This window comes from Peromyscus leucopus, chromosome 3, assembly GCF_004664715.2.
Source record: "Peromyscus leucopus breed LL Stock chromosome 3, UCI_PerLeu_2.1, whole genome shotgun sequence".
Lineage (NCBI taxonomy): Eukaryota > Metazoa > Chordata > Mammalia > Rodentia > Cricetidae > Peromyscus > Peromyscus leucopus.
The window spans coordinates 40,593,873-40,615,873 of NC_051065.1; the positions used below are offsets into that span (position 1 = coordinate 40,593,873).

Consider the following 22,001-nt stretch of genomic DNA (forward strand, 5'->3'; position numbering starts at 1 on the left):
GTCTGCTGGCATCTTGTTGCTCCTTCTGTAGTGGGCTGGCGTCTCCCTCAACTGTGCCCTTCTTCTATCTCTGTCTCTGCTTAGATATCCTACCTGGCTGTAAGATTTCTTACCATAGGCCAAAACAGCTTTATTTATTATCCAGTGGGAGCCACACATATTTACAGCATACGGAAAGACATCCCACAGCAGCTGTCAGGCATTTTAAAAAGTCTCTGTTATCAGTCTCCATTTTCTAGTTTGCTATTAGCTCTTTTACCCCTGTAATCAAGCTTGTTTTCCTAATGACCACAGATACTTTTGCTGAAGTCCCTTACTGAACCTGAAATGTCCAAAATTGTTCTTACTGTCTCTTAACAGATTGCCCTCTGTGGCTAAAAGCAGCACCCTCTATCACTTAGATCTTGCTTTCTAGTTCTATGATAAAACACTCACCAAAAGCATCTTGTGGAGGAAAGAGGGGTTTTTTTTGGCTTACACTTCCATGTCATGCTCTGTCATTGAGGAAAGTCAAAGCAGGAGCTCAGGGCAGGAACTTGGAGACAGGAACTAATGCAGAGAGCATGGAAAAAGAGTGTTTACTGGCTTGTTTTTCATGGCTTACTCAGTTTGGTTTTTATATAACTAGGGACTGCCTGACCAGGGGTGATACTACCCATAGTAGGGTAGGCTCTTCCCCATCAGCCATTAATCAAGAACATGCTCACAGAATTGCCTAAAAGCCTATCTGATAGAAGCATTTTCTCAGATGAAGTTCCATCTTTTCAGATGACTCTCTAGCTTTTTGACAAATTTGACAAAAACCCAACCAGCACAGGTCTGTAGCCTAGGAGTCTGACGCTTCTCCTCCCTCTATTAATACCCAACCCTCAGTCTTCTGAGCTCTTTCCTTTCTTTCCTATTCCTACTTTCTAACCTGTAAATTTCCCTTATTTAAAACATCTAGTGAACTCTGTTATCTGTTATACAAAGAATGTTCTTCCATGACCACCTGTGATCTGCTCTTTTCCTCCTGTCCAGGCTCATCTAGTCTCTCTTCTCCCTTTGAATTAGATTCTGTCCATTAGAACAAGATCTCCAGGTAATTTTTGTTCATGTTCAGGTTTCAGGAGTGCTACATTAGTGTACTGTTTCTCCTAGTTCCTAGTGTGTCAGGTGATTTTGTTGTTCACAAGGCATCACTCTAGCTCTGGTGGCTAGCTTGGAACTCACTATGTAGACCAGGCTGACCTGGAACTCACAGAGCTCTATGTGTCCCACGTGCTGGGACTAATGGCTAGTGTGTTGTTTTATTGCATTAACTTCACTTTTGAGAATGTATGCTTATATGTCTCTTCCATATTTAAGGGCAGATGTTTATCTTCCTTATATTGCTAGTATAGTGCAGGGTTCAGAGTGTCTAATCAGGATTGATTGAGTTGAAATTCTATAAAATTCTCTGCAGTACTGGGTGTGGTCACATTAACCTGTAATTCCAGAACTCATAAGATGGATGGAGAATGCTCAGAATTTCAAGGCCAGCCTGGTATATATGAGACTGTCTCAAAATAAAATATTTGTCATTTGTTCTGATGTCTAATATTGATTTATGTTTCTTATATATGATAAAAAGCATTTTAAAAAACATCTGTTTTAATTACATGATTGGGATTGGGTTATATGCATGAGTGTAGGTGCCCCATAGCCAGAGGCTTCAGTCCATTGTGGATTCTGGGAAAAGAACTTGGGTCCTCTGGAGGAGCAATATGTACATTTAACTGCTGAGCCATCTCTCCAGTCCCCATAAAAATATCCTTTAATAAATTACATTTCTAAAGACATTACTTAAATATCTTCTTACCAAATCAATAGGCCTCCTCTTAGGCTTCAGGAAAGTACACGGATCCAGCTGTATTTGTTTTTTTTTTTTTTGGTTTTTCGAGACAGGGTTTCTCTATGTAGCTTTGCGCCTTTCCTGGAACTCACTCGGTAGTCCAGGCTGGCCTCGAACTCACAGAGATCCGCCTGCCTCTGCCTCCCAAGTGCTGGGATTAAAGGTGTGCGCCACCACCGCCCGGCCGTATTTGGGGGTTTTTGTTTGCTGCAAGGCAGGGCTTTATGTAACTCAGGTTGGCCTCCTGTGTAGCTGAGGCTGGCATGGAACTCCTGATCCTCCTGCCTCAATCTCCCAAGTGTTGAGGTTACAGGTATGTGCTACCTTGCCTAGTTTAAAAGACCCCCACCCCCCACCCCTGCTGTGGTGCTGAGAATTGAACCCTGTCTTATGCATACTAGGCAGGTGCTCTACTTGTTGAGACATATCCCTAGCTGTGTTATCAATGCAGCTTGAATCACAGCCTCATTTGTTTTTTGAAGGGAAATAACTTAGTGAAGTAAGAAATCTCTGGCTGTAATTCTTTCAAAATGTTCTAGATACTTGCCTGGGAGCCATGTTGAGGTTTCTTTCTGTGTGTGTGTTTATGTGTGTGTGTATTTATGCTTGTCATATAGCATTATATGTTTGAGTTGATTGCTATAGGATGAAGAAATTGAACCTTGTTATTTATTTATTTATTTTTTTGTGTGTGTTGTGTATGCTATATGTTTCCATGAGTGTGGAAATGAATGAGCAAGAGGTCAATGTCAGGTGTCTATCTCTATCATCATCCACCTGTTTTTTTGAGGTAGGGGCTCTTAGTGAACCTGAAGCTCATTGATTCAGCTAGGTGGGCTGGCCACTGAGCAGAGATCTACCCGTCTTTGTCTTCCTAGCATGAGGGTTACAGACAGAGTGCTGTGCCTGTTTTTTTTTTTTTTTTTTTAAACCTCACCAACCCTTTTTCTTTCTTTCCTTTCTTTCTTTCTTTCTTTCTTTCTTTCTTTCTTTCTTTCTTTCTTTCTTTCTTTCTTTCTTTCTTTCTTTCTTTCTTTCTTTCTTTCTTTCTTTCTTTCTTTCTTTCTTTCTTTCCTTTCTCTCTTTCCTTCCTTCTCTTTTTCATTCATTCATTCTTTCTTACTTTTTCTTTTTCTTTCTTTCTTTTTTTTTTTTTTCTTTTTTTTTTTTTTTTTTTGAGATAGTCTTATGTAGCCTAGGCTGGCCTTGAATTCCTGATTCTTCTGCTTCCACCTCCCAAGTGTTGGGACTGAAGGTGTGTGCCACCACACCTAGCCAAACTTTTTGTTTGAAGGGTTTTTATGTTTGTTTTTAAGACAAGGTCTGATTACATAATTGTAGCTGCCCTGAAACTCAGATATAGCTTGAACTTACAAAGGTACTCCTGCACCTACCTTCTATGCCCAGCTAGCTTGAAAATTTTAATGGAAAACTTTCAGTTCTGTTGGAACATGTTTTTGAAAGGACTAACAAACTTTTACAAAATTTTACCTCATTACTAATATTTTTGTATGTTGTTAGGTACTTACAATTTCATCAGAAATCCCTAAAAGAATTCAAAGTGCTTTAAAAGATGCAGAGGAATCCCAACAAGTTCTTAATCAGTTTCTGGAGCAGGAAACTCCTCTCTTCAGCTCCATCACTAGCCATTTGCTGACTGCACAGCCCTGGATGGATGATCTTGGGGCCATGATCAACCAGATAGAAGAGATTGAGCAGCATCTCACATACCTTAAATGGGTTTCACAGATCGAAGAGCTAAGGTAGGGCAGGCATTGTTCTCATAATTATTGTTTCCTTTGAGTCCTCTGTCTCAGAGAATATATGTATGCTATTAAATAATTGAGTTAATTAAAGATTATAATTTTTTTTACCAAGTGTTAGGAAAATAGCATTATGGTAATGATTATTCTGCTCTATTGTGAATGAAAATAAACTTTTCAGGTAGCTTAATTTGCATTTGAAAGAAACTAATCTAAGTAAGTTAAAATTTTAAGGCTTAAGCAGTTGTGTTTTGAACACATGGTCAAAACTACTTTCTTTACTTTTTTTTTTTTTGGTTTTTCAAGACAGGAGTTTTTCTGTATAGGTCTGGCTGTCCTGGAACTCACTTTGTAGACCCGGCTGGCCTCAAATCTAAAGGCATGCACCACCACTGCCCAGTCAAAACTACTGTTTCTTTTTTTTTCTCCCCTTTTTTTTATTATTAAGAAATTTTCTGTTCATTTTACATACCAACCACAGATCCCCCCTCCTCCCTCCACCACCCCCTGGCTTCCCCCTAATACTCCACCCATTCCCACCTCCTTCAAGTCAAGGTCTTCCATGGAGAGTCAGCAGAGACTGGTGTATTCAGTTGAGGCAGATCTAAGCCCCTATCCCCTGCATCAAGGCTGTGCAAGGTGTCACACTTGAACACCAAAAAGCCTGCTCATGCACCTGGGACAGCTCCTGATCCCCCTGCCTGGGGGACCCCCAAACAGTTCAAGCTAAACAACTGTCTCACGTATCCATAGGGCTAGTCCAGTCCCATGGGGGCTCTACAGTTATTGGTGCACAGTTCATGGGTTTACACTAGTTTGGCTGGCTGTCTCTGTACGTTTTCCCATCATGATCTCAATGTCCCTTGCTTATAGAATCCCTCCTTTCTCTCATCAATTGGACTCTTGGAGCTTGTCCTGGCGCCTGGCCATGGATCTCTGCATCTGTTTCCATCAGTAACTGGATGAAGGCTCTATGATGACAGTTAGGGTATTCACTTACCGGAGTAGACCTGTTCAGGCACCCTCTCTCTCAACCATTGCTAGTAGTCTAAGGTGGGGTCATCCTTGTAGATTCCTGGAAACTTCCCTAGCACCCTTTTTCTCCCTATTCCCATAATGTCTTCATTTATCATTGTATCTCTTTCCTTACTCTTCAACTCTGTTTCTGTTCCAGCTCAAACCTCCCATTTCCTTATGTTCGCATCCCCAATTCCTTTCCCTCCATCACCTCTCCTCACCCCCAGTTTGCTTATGTAAATCTCATCTATTTCTGCTTTACTGGGATATCTATGTGACCCTCTTTAGGGTCCTCCTCTTTAGCTAGTTTCTGTAGCTAGAGTTTTCCTGCCTTGCCCACAGTCAGGACAAATCTTTGTCACCCACCAGTCCCACAGCCGCTCAGACCCAACCAAGTAAACACAGAGACTTATATTGCATACAAACTGTATGGCCGTGGCAGGCTTCTTGCTAACTGTTCTTATAGCTTAAATTAATCCATTTCCATAAATCTATACCTTGCCACGTGGCTGGTGGCTTACCGGCGTCTTCACATGCTGTTGATCATGGCGGCAGCTGGCAGTGTCTCTGCCTCAGCCTTCTGCTTCCCAGAATTCTCCTCTCTCCTTGTCCTACCTACTTCCTGCCTGGCCACTGGCCAATCAGTGTTTTATTTATTGACCAATCAGAGCAACAGATTTGACATACAGACCGTCCCACAGCACTTCCCCTTTCTTTTTTTTTTTAAAAGGAAGGTTTTAACTTTTACACATCTCCAAAGTCAGCTTGGTATATTTGGGAATTTGGGCGTAGCTTCTCTTACTACTTCCTGCTGGAGGGGGGCGCTGTATCTTATGGGGACACAAAGAAAATTTTAGGATCATGGAGTAGTCCATGAGACTGTATCATCTGAGCCAGTTGCCTTGAAATGATTCTGGATGTTGGATCATCTGGGCCATGGTGTCATCGGAGACCTTTCAGGTGGTCTTGGCTGGTCAAACCTGATGTATCTTAATCTGGAACAAATCCATAGCCTCTGGCTTTCTGTGGAAACAAAAGCAGAGCCTCTTTTCCAAAGCAACATATCCTTATAGCCAAATTTTGAAGTCAAGGTACCTTTAAAATATACATTTTGGCATAACTCAACAGCTTTTGCAATCAAATGTTTTTCTTCAGTTACGAATATCAAAGAGAACATAATCCAGATTCTCTGTGTGGTAGCCATCTTTATGTGGCTTATGTTTTATATTACCTTGAGCCTATTGCTTTAAACTGTAGCCTTTTAAGCCTGAAACGGCGCTGTGGCTGCTAATTCAGCCCACTTCAGCTTCCCAACATGGCGGTGGTACTTTTCCGCCAGCTCTGGGAGCCATTCTGGGTCTATGCTTTTATCCAAGCAGTGTGTAGCCCAGAAACCTCTTTTTGTTTTGTACTAGCAAAGGCTAAATCCACCATGCAGCTTAATGTGCCACTTGCAGAAGATTCATTCCCGCCATACTGCAGGTCAAGCACACATGTCAGGAACCCGCCAGTAACTCAAACCGGCAGCTACTGCTCATTTGAGAGAGACAATTAGGAAGCTGTTTTTAGCTCCGTTTTAGAATCTTTTCTCAGGTTTTAGGTGGAAACTCTTGCCCTCTCGTTGGGCGCCATTTGTAGCTAGAGTTTTCCTGCCTTGCCCACAGTCAGGACAAATCTTTGTCACCCACCAGTCCCACAGCCGCTCAGACCCAACCAAGTAAACACAGAGACTTATATTGCATACAAACTGTATGGCCGTGGCAGGCTTCTTGCTAACTGTTCTTATAGCTTAAATTAATCCATTTCCATAAATCTATACCTTGCCACGTGGCTGGTGGCTTACCGGCGTCTTCACATGCTGCTGATCATGGCGGCAGCTGGCAGTGTCTCTGCCTCAGCCTTCTGCTTCCCAGAATTCTCCTCTCTCCTTGTCCCACCTACTTCCTGCCTGGCCACTGGCCAATCAGTGTTTTATTTATTGACCAATCAGAGCAACAGATTTGACATACAGACCGTCCCACAGCAAGTTTCTCTGGAACTATGGGTTGTAGTCTGGTTATCTTTTACTTTACATTTAGCATCCACTTATGAGTGAGTACATACCATGTTTGTCCTTCTGAGTCTGGGTTACCTCACTCAGGATGATATTTTCTAGTTCCATCCATTTGCCTGCAAATTTTCATGATGTGATTGTTTTTTACTGCTGAGTAGTACTCCATTGTGTATTCTACAAAAGCATCTCAGTTTCAGGAGGTCCCATTTATTAATTGTTCTCAGTGTCTGTGTTACTGGTGTTACATTTAGGAAGAGATCTCCTGTGCCATTGTGTTCAAGAGTACTTCCTATTTTCTCTTCTGTCAAGTTCAGTGTAACTGGATTTGTGTTGAGGTCTTTGATCCACTTGGATTTGAGTTTTGTGCATGGTGACAGATCTGGATCTATTTGTAATCTTCTACATGTTGATATCCAGTTATGTCAGCACCATTTTTTGAAGAGGCTTTCTTTTTTCCATTGTATAGTTTTTGGCTTCTTTGTCAAAAATCAGGTGTTCATAGGTGTGCAGATTAATGTCAGGGTCTTCAATTCGATTCCATTGGTCCATATGTCGGTTTTTATGCCAATACCAAGCTGTTTTTATTACTACTATAGCTCTATAGTAGAGCTTGAGGTCAGGGATGGTGATGCCTCCAGAGGTTGCTTTATTATACAGGATTCTTTTAGCTATCCTGGGTTTTTTGTTTTTCCATATGAAGTTGAGTATTGTTCTTTCCAAGTCTGTAAAGAATTGGGTTGGGATTTTGATGGGGATTGCATTGAATCTGTAGATTGCTTTTGGTAAGATTGCCATTTTTAGTATGTTAATCCTACCTATCCATGAGCATGGGAGATCTTCCCATTTTCTGATGTCTTCTTCAATTTCTTTCTTCAGAGATTTAAAGTTCTTGTCATACAGGTCTTTCACTTGCTTAGTTAGAGTTACCCCAAGGTATTTTATATTATTTGTGGCTATTGTAAAGGGTGAGTGATGTTTCTCTGATTTCTTTCTCATCCCTTTTATCATTTGTATATAGGAGGCTACTGATTTTTTTTGTTGTTTTTTGTTTTTTTTTGTTTGTTTGTTTTTCGAGACAGGGTTTCTCTGCGTAGTTTTGCGCCTTTCCTGGAGCTCACTTGGTAGCCCAGGCTGGCTCGAACTCACAGCGATCCGCTGCTCTACTCCGAGTGCTGGGATTAAGGGTGCGCCGCCGCCACCACCACCGCCCGGCTTGATTTTTTTTTTTTTTTTTTCCGTTGATCTTGTATCCTGCCACCTTACTGAAGGAGTTTTATCAGCTATAGGAGTTCCCGGGTAGAGTTTTTGGGGTCACTTATGCATACTATCATATCATCTGCAAATAGTGAAAGTTTGACTTCTTCCTTTTCAATTTGTATCCCTTTGATCTTCTTTTGTTGTCTTATTGCTCTTGCTAGGACTTCCAAGTACTATATTGAATAACTATGGGGAGAGTGGATGGCCTTGTCATATTCCTAATTTTAGTGGAATCCCTTTGTGTTTCTCTCCATTTAATTTGATGTTGGTTGTTGGTTTGTTGTAGAATTGCCTTTATTATGTTTAGGAATGTTCCTTGTGTTCCTGATCTCTCTAGGACCTTTATCCTGAAGGGGTGTTGGATTTTGTCAAAGGCTTTTTCAGCATCTAATGAGATGATCAAGTGGTTTTTTTTTTCTTTCAGTTTGTTTATATGGTGCATTACATTGACAGATTTTCGTATGTTGAACCATCTTTGCATCCCTGGGATGAAGCCTACTTGGTCATGGTGGATAATTTTTTGATGTGTTCTTGGATTCGGTTTACAAATATTTTGTTGAGTATTTTTTCTAAAATGTTCATGAGGTAGATTGGTCTGTAATTCTCTTTCTTTATTGCATCTTGGTGTGGTTTGGGTATCAGGGTAACTGTAGCCTCATAAAAAGAGTTTGGTAATGTTCCTTCTGTTTTTATTGTGTGGAACAATTTGAAGAGTATTGGAATTAGCGCTTCTTTAAAGATCTGGTAGAATTCTGCGCTGAAAACTATCTGGTCCTGGGCTTTTTTTGGTTGGGAGACTTTTAATGACTGTTTCTATTTCCTTAAAATTATTGGTCTATTTAAATAGTTTATCTCATCTTGATTTAACTTAAAACTACTGTTTCTAATGCCATATTTCTTCAAGTATGATCATCATTGTCCCATTCATATTTAGAGATTGTCACATGTTGAGCTGCATTGTTTCACCTAGTATTTGAATTTCTTTAGTGGTTATCATCATCTAATAAGAAATGCATTGTAGCTGGGTGGTTGTGGCGCACGCCTTTAATCCCAGCATTCGGTAGGCCGAGGCAGTCGGATCTCTGTGAGTTCGAGGCCAGCCTGGTCTCCAAAGCGAGTTCCAGGAAAGGCGCAAAGCTACACAGAGAAGCCCTGTCTTGAAAAACCAAAAAAGAAAAAAAAAAAAAAAAAAAAAGAAAGAAATGCATTGTAAGAGGCTGAGAGATGTCTCAGCAGTTAGAAGCACTTGCTGTTCTTCCAGAGGACCAGGTTTCAATTTTTGGAACTCACATAGCAGCTCACAACTTCTGTAACTTCAGTTCCAGAGGATCTGATGACCTTTTCTGACCTCCCTGGGCACTGTATTCATATGGCGCTCATAATGTACATGCAGGCAAAGCACTCATACACATAAAATAAAAATAAATAAATAATTGACTGGACAGTAGTACTGTACACCTTTAATCCCAGAACTCAGGAGGCACAGGCAGGCAGATCTCTGTAAGCTGGAGGCCAGCCTGATCTACAGAATGAATTCGAGGATAGCCAGGGATGTCCTGTCCTGTCTTGAAAAACCAAAACCAAAAATAAATAAATAAATAATTGCTTAAGAAAGAATTGTGACCTGTCATGATGTAATCCTAGCACTTGGTGGGCTGAAGCAGGAGGATTGCTGCGTGTTTTAGGCCAGCTTTGTTTACAGAGTGAATTCCAGGAAAACCCAGGCTACTAATTGAGACTTGGTCTCCAAAACAGCAGCAAACAAAAAGAACTACATAGTTAGGCCAATGTGATGGTTCAAACCTGTAATCTCAATGCTTGGGAGGCCAAGGCAGGAGGATAGTAAGTTCAAAATCAGTTTATGGTTACATGGCTAGACTTTGTCTAAAAATAGGCAGACAGACAAAAAACTCTCCCAAAACTATACAGTATTCTTAGATGAATAATAGAGTTGGAATACCAATGAGTAGGGAAAAATAAGAAAGTTATTTTGATCAAAAGAGAAATAAAGTTTACATCTGTTTTGTGAACACTACGGGTTAATTATATCTGGTCTTGCCTCTCAAGTCAGAGTAACATTTCTGCCTAAATGGGGAGATTATTTTGTTTTATGGTATGGTTCCTTACCTCCTCCAAATTGTACATTGGTTGTCTTCCTTTATTTTTTGAGACAGTCTCTCACTAAACCCTTGGCTCACAGATTGGCTAGACTGGCTTGCTAGTGTCTCCCTAGCCACCCTCTGTCTCCTCTTCCTGTGCTGGGATTACAGGTGCATTACCATGCCTTACTTTTTATATGGTTGTTAAAGGATCTAAATCCCAAGTCTTCATGCTTGCACAGCAAATACTTTACCCCCTGAGCCATTTTCCTAGAACCTTTAGTAAAGGAGTTTTAAATCTTGCTTTACTTCATTTCTCTTTGTTTGAAAGTTTCCCTTTCAAAGAAAGAAATTAACCAAAACAAGATTATCAGTAACTTTTGTGGTATCTGAATTGTTTAAAAGAGAATTTTAATCCAGGAATCATATTGAATGAGAATCAAATAAATAGGGGCTAGAGAGATGGCTCATTGGTTAAGAGCACTGACTGCTCTTCCAGAGGACCCGGGTTCAATTCCCAGCACCCACATGACAGCTCACAACTGTCTGTAACTCCAGTTCCTGGAGATTTGACACTGTTATACTAATGCACATAAAATAAAGGTAAATAAATTATTAAAAAAAGAAGATATTAAAAAAAAAGAATCAAATAAATGAGTACCACACAGTTATTTCACTCTCTTAATAATATAGTTTTTCCCTTAGGGCCTTTGTGATAACATCTCTAGTTCCAATTTTCTTTCAAACCTCTAAGCCTATTTTTTCACCTCTAAATTCCCCTGTAATGGCTTGTTTTTATTCTGTATTCTGTCTCTCTTTTTCTCTCCTTCTCTCTTTTTACTTGAACTAGCATCTTGGCAGTGTTTTGTGAACATTATAGTGAGCAGTGTCATAGCATGAACATTGTTATTCTGGCTTTACCTGTGCTGTAAGTGTCCTTCACGTTTCAGTGTTATGCAATACTGAAATTTTATATTCTGTGGTTACTTGTACGTTTTCTGTTCTTTTGTAAGATATCTTTTTTTTTCTTTCTTTTTTTGTTTTGTTTTTGAGACTGGGTTTCTATGTGTAACAGCTATGGCTGTCCTGGAACTCGATTTGTAGACCGGGTCTTCAATTCACAGATCTCCACCTGTCTCAGCTTCTTGAGTGCTGGGATTAAAGGCGTGGGCCACCACTGCCGGACTCTTTCGTTTTTGAATCAGGGTCTTACTATGTAACATTGGCTGGCCTGGAACTTACCATGTAGGTAAGCCTGTATCAGGCTGACATCAAACTCACAGAGATCTGCTTTAGTTTTTTTTTTTTTTTTTTTTTAAACCCTTTTACTCTTTTGGGGGCCTGCTACCCAGCTCCCAAATAAATATATGTGGAGGCTTATTCTTTCTTTTGAATGCCCAGTATTAGCTTTGTTTGTTTCTAGCCAGCTTTTCTTAAATTATCCTGTCTACCTTTTGCCTCTGAGCTTTTATCTTTGTCTAGTCTATATACCTTTCTTTACTTCTTACTCCATGGCTTGCTGTGTAGCTGGGTGGCTGGCCCTTTGTGTCCTCTTTTTTCTTTCTATTTTTTTTTTTCTGAGACAGAGTTTCTCTGTGTAGCTTTGCGCCTTTCCTGAATCTGTAGACCAGGATGGCCTCAAACTCACAGAGATCCGCCTGGCTCTGCCTCCTGAGTGCTGGGATTAAAGGCGTGCACCACTACCGCCTGGTTCTTCTTCTTTTCTTGTTCCTTGATCTTCTCTTCCCAGATTTCTCCTCCTATTTATTCTTTCTGCCTGCTAGCCCTGCTTATCCTGTCTCCTGCCTCGCTATTGGCTGTTCAGCTCTTTATTAGACCACCAGGTGTTTTAGACAGGCTAAGTAACACAGTTTCACAGTGTTAAACAAATGCAACATAAAAGAATGCAACATGTCTTTTCACTATTAAATGAGTGTTCCTCAGCATAAACAAATGTAACCCATCCTCAACTAATATTTCACAACAATCTGCTGATCTCCACATCCTGAGTGCTAAGATTAAAGGTATGCATCCTTGTGCCTGCCTCATTTTTTATTGGAGGGTCTAGGCAAGTCTCATGGCTCATGAATTCTTGATCTTTCTGCCTCTGTTTCCCCAGTGTACAGTGCAAGGATTACATTCTATGTCACTCTACCTGGCTACATTTATACATTTCTTAAGCATAATGGTCTTTATTTTAATGAAATACTAAACTTGGAATATACTTTTTTTTTGATGCAGAAATGGTAACTATGATGCAAAGTAGATAAAAACTGAAGGTTACTGTACTTGAGTGTCCCATATGCTATTTACATTATCCTGTGGATCACAACTTCTATGAAAGAAGTCCTACCAGAAATGAGTGTTGTCTCCAGAAATGTGACACATCTGTCCTTTCAGGAGGAGTGGGGAGGGACAGGTAGAAGAAGACATGTGAAACACAGGCTGCTGCACTTAGGAGGATGTAAAAGGAGGCGGACAGGGGAGGTGTGTCTCCAGGTTCCTTCAGATGTGAGTGTCTGATAAAATAAGTTGCCAACTCATAGTCATACTTCATTCTTCCTTAGATAAGGGAGAATGTTTTTCTTTTTCTTTCTTTCTTTTTTTGAGGCAGGGTTTCTCTCTGTAGTCCTGGCTGTCCTAGAACTAGCTCTGTAGACCAGGCTGGCCTCAAATTTACAGAGAGCCACCTGCCTCTGCCTCCTGAGGACTGGGATTAAAGGCCACCTGGAGCTGGCCAGACAGACAGTGTAGAGTCTAGATTCCAGATGAGTTGGTGAATTTCAGGTTCAATGAAGAGACCATGTCTCAAAAATAAGGTGGAGAATGATTGAGAAAGACACCTGCTATTGACCTCAGGGTCTCTACACAGGTACACATTCATACACACACACACACACACACACACACACACACACACACACACACGTCCACACACACACACACGTCCACACACATACTCACTCACTCCACAAGATACACTCATTAATTTGTGTTCTGCTTTGTCTTACAGTGATAACATTCAGCAATACCTGATGACCAGTAATGTGCCAGAGGCTGCCTCTATCCTGGTGACCATGACAGAACTTGACATCAAGCTTCAGGAGTCGTCTTGTACTCATCTTCTTAGTTTCATGAGAGCCACGGTTAAATTCTGGCATAAAATTCTCAAGGACAAGCTTACCAGGCAGGAAATATTTCATAGTGATTGCTTTCTGATGGATATTTGGTAATTTAATGGCATTATATGAAATACTGTTTCTTTTCTGTTACAGTGATTTTGAGGAAATTTTAGCACAGCTTCATTGGCCATTCATCACACACACCCAGTCTCAAACTGTTGGCATAAGCCGGACTGCTAGTGCCCCTGAGGTGTATGCTACCTTGGAGACACTGTTTTGTCAGCTGTTGAAACTACAAGCCTCGTATCTTTGTTGGCGTGGAAAAGTTACTAAGACTACTTCCTACAGTATATTTGTGGTTAGTGATTAAAATATTTTGGGCTAGTGATAGAGTGGTAGAGTATGAATGAGGCATTGCAATTGATCTTCGATACCAGAGGAGAAAGTTTTCAAGTGACCATGAAGCAAAATTGAGGGTCCTAAGTTAGACTTGATGTGTAACTTTCTTTTTTTTTTTTTTTTTTTTTTATTTTTTTTCTTTTCTTTTTCTTTCTTTTTTTTTTTAAGATTTTATTTATTTATTATGTATACAGAAGAGGGCGCCAGATCTCATTACAGATGGTTGTGAGCCACCATGTGGTTGCTGGGAATTGAACTCAGGTCCTCTGGAAGAGTTCTGAGATAAACAGCTGTCTTAGTCAGTGTTCTATTTCTGTGAAGAGACACCATGACTACAAGAACATAGAAAGGAAAACATTTAACTGAGTCTGACATAGTTTTAGAGGTGTTGTCCATTATTGTCATGGTGGGAATCATTGCCGAATGCAGGCAGACATGGTGCTGGAAAGGTAGCTGAGAGTTCTACATCTGGATTAGCAGACGACAGGAAGGGAGAGTCACTGGGCCAGTCTTGAGCATTTCCCTAGTGGCAAACTTCTTCCAACAAAGTCACAGCTATTCCAATAAGGCCACACCTCCTAATCCCTGTCAAGTAGTGCCTTTTCCTAAGGACCAAACATTTAAATGCATGAGCCTACGTTGTCCATTCTTATTCAAACCCCCATGGTAACTGACCAGTGTTGGTATTACAGGTCTTTTGGGACAAGAAAATAAATAGGCAATGGGAAGAAACCTTAGTAACAAAGTATTAATCAGCCGGGCCATGGTGGCTCACGCCTTTAATCCCAGCACTCGGGAAGCAGAGCCAGGATCTCTGTGAGTTCCAGGCCAGCCTGGGCTACAGAGTGAGTTCCAGGAAAGGCACAAAACTACACAGAGAAACCCTGTCTCAAAAACAACAAACAAACAAACAAACAAAAAACCAAAGTATTAATCAAATGATTGTGTAAGTTGATTTCCTTACTACTGATTGATTCTAAAAACCTTTTATATTTTCATTTATTTTTTATTTTGTGAGCATACCTGTTTTGCCTGTATGTGTGTCTGTGCACCATGTGCATGACTTGTGCCTGTTGAAGTCAGAGGAGGGCATCAGATCTCCTGGTACTGTAGTTAAGGATGATTGTGAGTCATGATGTGGGTGCTGGGAATTAAACCTGGATTCTCTGCAAGAGAAACAAGTATTCTTAACCACAGAGTCATCTTTCCAGTTCCTAAAAACCTTTTTAGTGAATTTAAATTCAGTATAAAGTTAGGTTTCACATTATTTATATTAAACCTTTTGCTAAGTATTAATACATTTGTTGGAAAAATTGTGTGTGTGTGTGTGTGTGTGTGTGTGTGTGTGTGTGTGTGTGTGTGTAAATATGATTTTGATTCTTTTTCCTTGACTTGACTGTGTCAGAGATGAATTGCTAACTGAGCCCAAACAACTCCCAGAAAAATATTCTCTTCCTGCATGCCCTTCTGTGATCCTGCCCATCCAGATCATGCTGACTCCCCTTCAGAAGAGATTCAAGTACCACTTCAGAGGCAACCGGCAGACGAATGTTATCAGTAAGGTGTGCTTCACTATTCTCTCTCTCTCTTTCTCTCTCACTTATTGTTTTTTGAGACAGGTTCTAAGAAGAACCCCAAGCTGGCCTCAAACTTGAGCTCCCTTTGCATCTGCCTCCTGAGTGCTGGGATTACATTTTTGTGCCACGATGTCCACTTTGCCTTGAGGTTTTAGTAAATGTTACCTGTGCCAGGGCTTTTGTGTGTTTAAGTTAAAAACCTGTCTTTATTCATGTTTCTGTTTTTCCTAAAAGGCTAAATTCCTGCCTTATAACAGCTCTTTGTAGACGTAACTGGGACTTAGATTGACAGGTTGTCAGAATTGGTACGCTCCTTGGGACATCGTCTGAGCAATTTCTCACATTTATGTTTGAGCATGCAGGCTTTACAATCAAATCTATGCCCAGGCTTCACTATACAGACCACTCCTGTAGATATATATGAATAGAGTGAAAAAGATGTGAAAGATCCACAAGCTAGATCATTGGATGTTGACTAGAGTTGTCAATGCCAAAGTGACACATAGCTGCAGAAGAGATACCATGGCAGTAAGTGATGGAATAATTTAAAGGAAATTGTTACCAATATTTGAACTGAGGGATCCTATTGGCATTTTTTCTGTAATTATCTACAAGGATGTGGGCACTATCTTATTTGTTCTTGTTGTTTGCTGCAGTCAATGCAGTGCATGGAACAGGGTCAGTAAGTATTCTGAATTTAGTGCAAAATCACACCAGGTATTATACATGTCATATGGATGAACATAGTGGCAGTAGATTCCTGTTTGTACTTTATGGGTTTCCTTTTTGGGTAGAGTGTTGTTGGAAGAGCAGAATCATTTAGTACTCAGTAGTAAATGAGGCAGAATATAAACTGAACATATAGAAAGGCAATAATATAATTTGGTGTAAGGAAATTTTGAGTTGTGTTGGATCAGTTTAAAAGCGTGATCCTAATGAATTTAGTACACTGTCTCAAGACCTAAAGTGAGACAGTCTTTGAGATTAGATGTTGCCCTTATTTGTATTCCCAATCTTTCGAATACCATAGGGATTTACCAGTCAGTCATTTTTTTTTTTTCTCAGTGCTGGGGGTTTAACCCAGGGCCTTGCACATGCTGGGCAAGTGTTCTATCCCTGAGTTATATTCCAGCCTAGTATGTTTTTGAGTAGAAAAACTTGAAATGTTTGCAGAATCCTTTCTAAAGACAATTTAAAATGCTATATGTGGGGCTGGTGAGATGGCCCAGTGTGTGAAGCCATATATACCTCTAAGCCTGACCACTGGGTGGCAAGAGAGAATTGACTCCTGAAAGTTGTCTTTTTATTGCCACTTGTACACTGTGTATTGTGCACCCCCACATACACATACACTCAAATGTACATATACACACAGAAAAAAAAGTAATAAGAAGTTTTAAATTCTTTGTGCTTACATTTCCTTTCCATAATTATATCCATTTTAAGGTTTGGATATATTTGTAATGTAGACCAGCTGGCTTTTTCCTTTACCTTTTGAAAAGAAAACAGAAGAAAATCATGTTTAAAAATGATTTGGGGATGTAGCTCAGTCTAAGTGGAGTGCTTCCATAGTTAATGAAGACCTAGGTTTAATCCCCAGCACCACATAAACCACATGTGATGGTGCATATTTGAAATCCTCAAACTAGGAAGGTAGAGGCAGGAAGATCAGAAGTTCATCATCCTCAGTTACATAAAGAGTCTGAGGCTAGCATGAGCTACAATGAGATCCTATCTCAAAATACTTTTTTCAGAATGCTATTTCCAAGAACAATTTCAAAGATATCAGTTGCTTATAATACCTCATCATGCCAGGTTTGGAGGGCTTTAAAATAAACCAGCATTTTATATCTCTTTGTGTGTGTAGGTCAGAGGAACAACCTGTGCGAGTTGGTCCTTTCTCTCCACCATGTAGATTCCAGGGAACCAACTCAGGCTGTTAGGCTTGTTGGCAGGTCCCTTTACCCATGGAGCCACCCTGCTGTCTTGGCTCTGTTGTTATGTTTTGCTCTAGAACCTAGGGCTTTGTGTGTGCTGGACAGGTGTTAGTTTTTAAATATATACAACTGTCTTTTCTTCATTATTGTTGTGATTATGCCCTCTTCTTCCTTTTTTTTTTATTTTATTTATTTTTTTATTTTTTTATGGTGCTGAGTATTGACATCAAGGCTTTTTGCATCTAAGCAAATGTTATACTAGCAAAATACCTAACCCCAATATTGTATTTTAAATTTGAGTTTGCTGACTTAAGCCACATTATTGGAATTTGTTGAGAGTATGTTGGGAAACATTTGATTATAAAGTCTTTTGTGAGTTTGAAGTGCAGGGTAAGAATTATTGTCTTAGATATAGGAATTTTTGACCAATTTTTGTCTGTTTATAATTGAATGCATTTAATTAGAATTTTCTATGACTAAAGAATAAATAAGGAATGGAAACTGTTTCCCTTCTCCTTAGCCTGAATGGTACTTGGCTCAGGTACTTATGTGGATTGGAAACCATGCTCACTTTCTGGATGAGAAGATTCAGCCAATATTAGAGAAAGCAGGCTCTGCAGTCAATGCAAGGGTAAGAGGCTGAGGCCTATGCATTCAGTTTCATTAGAGTTGTTTATGTACCTGATGGACATAATCCCTCATACCTGTTTGTTTCTTTCAGCTTGAGTTTTCTCGGGGCCTTATGATGCTAATACTTGAGAAGTTGGCTTCCGATATACCTTGCCTGCTCTATGATGACAATCTCTTCTGTCATTTGGTGGATGAGGTGCTGTTGTTTGAAAGGGAGCTGCACAGTGTTCATGGCTATCCTAGCACTTTTGCTAGTTGTATGCATATTCTGTCAGAGGAAACCTGTTTTCAGAGATGGTTGACTGTGGAGAGAAAATGTAAGTGCTCATGAAGCTATCAAGTTGGGAGGGTATCTCAGTTTTTTTGTTTGCTTGCTTTTCATTTTATTTTTAGACAGGGTCTCACTGTGTAACATTGGCTGGTCTGGAACTCTCTGTATAGAACAAGTTGGCCTCAAACTCATTGAGATCTATGTGCCTTTGCCTCCGGAGTCCTAGGATTAAAAGCACATAGCAACACTGCCTGGCAACCTGTCTGTTTTGTGTGTGTAAAGTTTTGGAGCTTTTCTCTCTTACAGCTCTGAGTAGGAAGCATGGGAGCCTAAGCTTTCCTGGGCAGGGTCTACTGAATTACCTTCAAAGACAGTCTTCATTTCTTTCCGTGAAACTTTAGTTTTATTTCTGGAATTACAGTCTACATGTTGGAATATTGAGTCAGTAGAGGATATTGCAGTTTTTTTTTTTTTTTTTTTGGTTTTTCAAGACAGGGTTTCTCTGCGTAGCTTTGCGCCTTTCCTGGAGCTCACTTGGTAGCCCAGGCTGGCCTCGAACTCACAGAGATCCTCCTGTCTCTGCCTCCAGAGTGCTGGGATTAAAGGCGTGCGCCACCACCGCCCGGCCTGATATTGCAGTTTTATAGATTTTTGCCTTGTACTATTTCTACTCTAGTTTTTTTTTTTCTTTCTGGTTTTTCGAGAGAGGGTTTCTGTAGATATAATCTAAATGGTCTTATTAAATAAGAAGCACAGAGCCAATTAAGAGTTAAAAGCCCAGAGATTGAACAGTAGCCAAGAGCTAAGACCATCTTATCTTACCACTCACTGCTGTCCTTCCCGAGAGACCTTCTTCCTGTGTCCTGTCTTTTTATTGCCTTTCTGTTCTGCCTTCTCATTGTTTCTAAACCTAACCACATGACTTCGTCACTGCCTGTCTGTATAGACCTCCATGTCTCTATGGTTCATACTGAGATTAAAGGTTCGGGTCACTACTTGGCTGTGTCCTTGAACACACAGAGATTCTGCCTGCCATGTGAACATGGATTAAGGGCGTGTGCCACCACCACCAGACTTCTGCTAAATGGCTTGCTCTTAGCTCTGATCCCCAGGCAACTTTATTTATTAACATACAAATAAAATCACATTTCAGCACAAATAAACTATCACCATAGGTTTCTCTGTGTAGCTTTGGAGCCTGTTCTGGAACTCTCTCTATAGACCAGGCTGGCCCCGAACTCAGAGATCTGCCTGCTTCTGCCTCTCGAGTGCTGGGATTAAAGGCGTGTGTCACTACCGCCTGGCTAATTGAGTAGTCAGAATTACTATTTTGAGGATTTGAGAGGAGGGAGAATAAGGTATCTTATTTAACTCTAAAGTTGAAGATTTTAAATTTAGTACGATTAGTTAGTTAGTTAGTTAGTGGGAGATTGCAGATTTATTTTGTATGAAAAAAATCATTGCTAAAAAATATAAGTTGAGCCGGGCAGTGGTGGCGCAAGCCTTTAATCCCAGCACTCGGGAGGCAGAGCCAGGCGGATCTCTGTGAGTTCGAGGCCAGCCTGGTCTACCAAGTGAGTTCCAGGAAAGGCGCAAAGCTACACAGAGAAACCCTGTCTTGAAAAACCAAAAACAAACAAAAACAAACAATATATATATATATATATATAAGTTGATAATTTAAGAATGACTATAATTCCTTGACATGATCCATTCTTCATGTTAGTTGCTCTTCAAAAAATGGACTCAATGCTTTCATCAGAGGCTGCCTGGGTATCCCAGTATAAAGACATCACTGATGTGGATGAAATGAAGGTTCCAAACTGTGCAGAAGTTTTTATGACTTTACTCTTGGTTATAACTGGTAAGTATTGGCCTTTTAATGCATGGTGTTAGTTTAAAATTAAGTTTTTAAGCTGGGTATGGGGGCTCACACTTGTAATTCCATGTCGGGAAGGAGAGGCAGGAGTATCAAGAGCTCAAGGCCAGTCTTAAGCTACGAAGCAAGTTTGAGGTCAGCCTGGGATATATGAGACTATCTTAAAAAAACTAAAACAAACCAAGGAGCAAACAAACAACAAAACTAATTTTAGTTTTGTAAGTTTGGGGCTTGAGAGATAGCTCAGCAGGGAAGAATTCTTGCTGCTCTTACAGAAGACCCAGTTCAGCCTCTAGTTTATAATCCATTGTAACTCCAGCTCTAGGGGACCCAATGCCCTTTTTGGCCTCCTCAGGCACCAGGTATGTGTGTGGTGCACATATATACATGCAGGAACATATTCATAAGCATAAAATAGAAATACTAAGTCTTTAAAGTCGTATGTTTCACTGGGAGGTAGTGGTGCCCACCTTTAATCCCTTAACTCAGGAGGCAGAGGCAGGCAGATCTTTGAGTTCAAGGCCAGCCTGGTCTATAGAGCGAGTTCTAGGACATCCAAAGCTACACAGAGAAACTCTTGTCTCCAAAAACCAAAACCAAACAAGCTAAAAAAGTATTGTGTTTCACATGATTTTTTTTTCCATAGTTAATAAATAGCAGTGTAGTAACTTCATGTTTTTCCTACTCTAATAAAAATCTGGGACAGTAGTCTCACTTTTGGCTTTATAATAATTTAGGACTGAGCCATGTGTGGCAGCACTCACCTTTCATCTCAGCACTCTGGAAGAAGAGGCTGGAGGATTTGTGGCTTTGAGGTCATTCTGGTTTATGAGTTCCAGGCCACCCCAGATGTATAGTGAAATCCTGGCTCAAAATAATAAAATAACAATAAATATTAATAATAAAATTAATAGTAGCAATAATCAGGCCACCTAGATGTATAGTGAGATCCTGTTTCAAAATAACAACAACTTAGCATGTAAAAAAGGGAAAAAGTCTTGAACAAGGCCAGGCAGCAGTGGCACATGCCTTTAATCCTAGGACTCAGGGGCAGAGGCATGCTGATCTACAGAGTGAGTTCTAGGGCAACAGAGAGAAATTCTGTCTCGAAAAACAAAACAGAAAACAAACAAACAAACAAAAAAGTCTTGAGCAAAAACAAATAAAAATTTCTTAATTTTTTTAACTCATTGCCATTCTTTTTATATGTCTTCAGATTTCATTTTATTGCTGTTATTTTAAACACTTTATGTGTATGAGTATATACCTGTATGAATATATTTGTACCATGTGCATGCCTAGTAGTGCCTATGGAGGCCAGAAGAAAATGTTGGATTCCCTGAAACTGGAGTTACAGATGGTTGTGAGCTGCCATGTAGGTGCTGGGAACCAAACCTGTGCCCTCTATAAGAATAGTAAGTGCTCTTAACTGGTGAGCTTCTCTCCAGCTCCTTTTATTTTATTTAAATTCTTTAGTTTTATGTATGAGATTTTTGCCTGCCCAGTTGTATATGTACCACATGCATGCCTAGTGCCTGTATAGTTCAGAAGAGAGTGTTGGATCCCCTAGAATGGGAGTTACAGTTGGTTGTAATTTATCATGTGGGTGCTGGGAACTGAACCAGGATCCTTTCTAAGAGCAGCCAGTGCTCTTTCCACTGAACCATCTCTCCAGCTCCCATTTATTATTTTTTTTAAGAGATAGAGTCTTACTGCATTGCCTGGGCTGGCTTGAGCTCCTATTCTCAGATGATCTTTTTGCCTTGGCTTCCTAGATAGCTGAGACTAGGTACACTCTACTGTGTTCAGTGGAAACCTAAACTTTCATGGAATTGAAGAAGAGAGTAGAATAATGAAGTAGTTTTAGAATTGAAATAGTATAGGGATTCTTCTCATGCAGTGTTATTCTGGCCAGAGAGGTGACTAGTGTCCTTAAGCTCTGTTGGTGTGCAACATCCAAATTCCTATTGTAGACTGCTGGTTCTCTAGATGCCAGTAACTCCTCATTGCTGTCATCCTACGCCCTCTTTGCTCCCGTCCTCTTATGGCAATTGTTTTGGTTTGAAAGGAAACGGCCCACAAAGGAAGTGGCACTATTAGGAGGTGTGACTTTGTTGTAGTAGA

General features: G+C 40.2%; 1 protein-coding gene across 7 annotated transcripts in view; it reads left to right on the plus strand.

Moving 5' to 3' along the window:
• Rint1 (RAD50 interactor 1) overlaps positions 1-22,001 on the plus strand; it is a 51,361-nt gene that overhangs the window by 13,588 nt on the left and 15,772 nt on the right. For 4 of the 7 annotated variants that reach the window (XM_037203592.1, XM_037203593.1, XM_037203596.1 and 1 more), the window contains 7 exons: positions 3,395-3,636; positions 13,076-13,249; positions 13,338-13,487; positions 14,989-15,145; positions 17,618-17,728; positions 17,819-18,044; positions 19,725-19,862. In XM_037203592.1, the coding sequence (XP_037059487.1) occupies positions 3,395-3,636; positions 13,076-13,249; positions 13,338-13,487; positions 14,989-15,145; positions 17,618-17,728; positions 17,819-18,044; positions 19,725-19,862 (1,198 nt within the window). Of the gene's footprint in view, positions 1-3,394; positions 3,637-13,075; positions 13,250-13,337; positions 13,543-14,988; positions 15,146-17,617; positions 17,729-17,818; positions 18,045-19,724; positions 19,863-22,001 lie in introns of all 7 variants that reach the window. The other 3 variants (XM_037203598.1, XM_037203597.1, XM_037203594.1) reach the window with 2 other exon arrangements.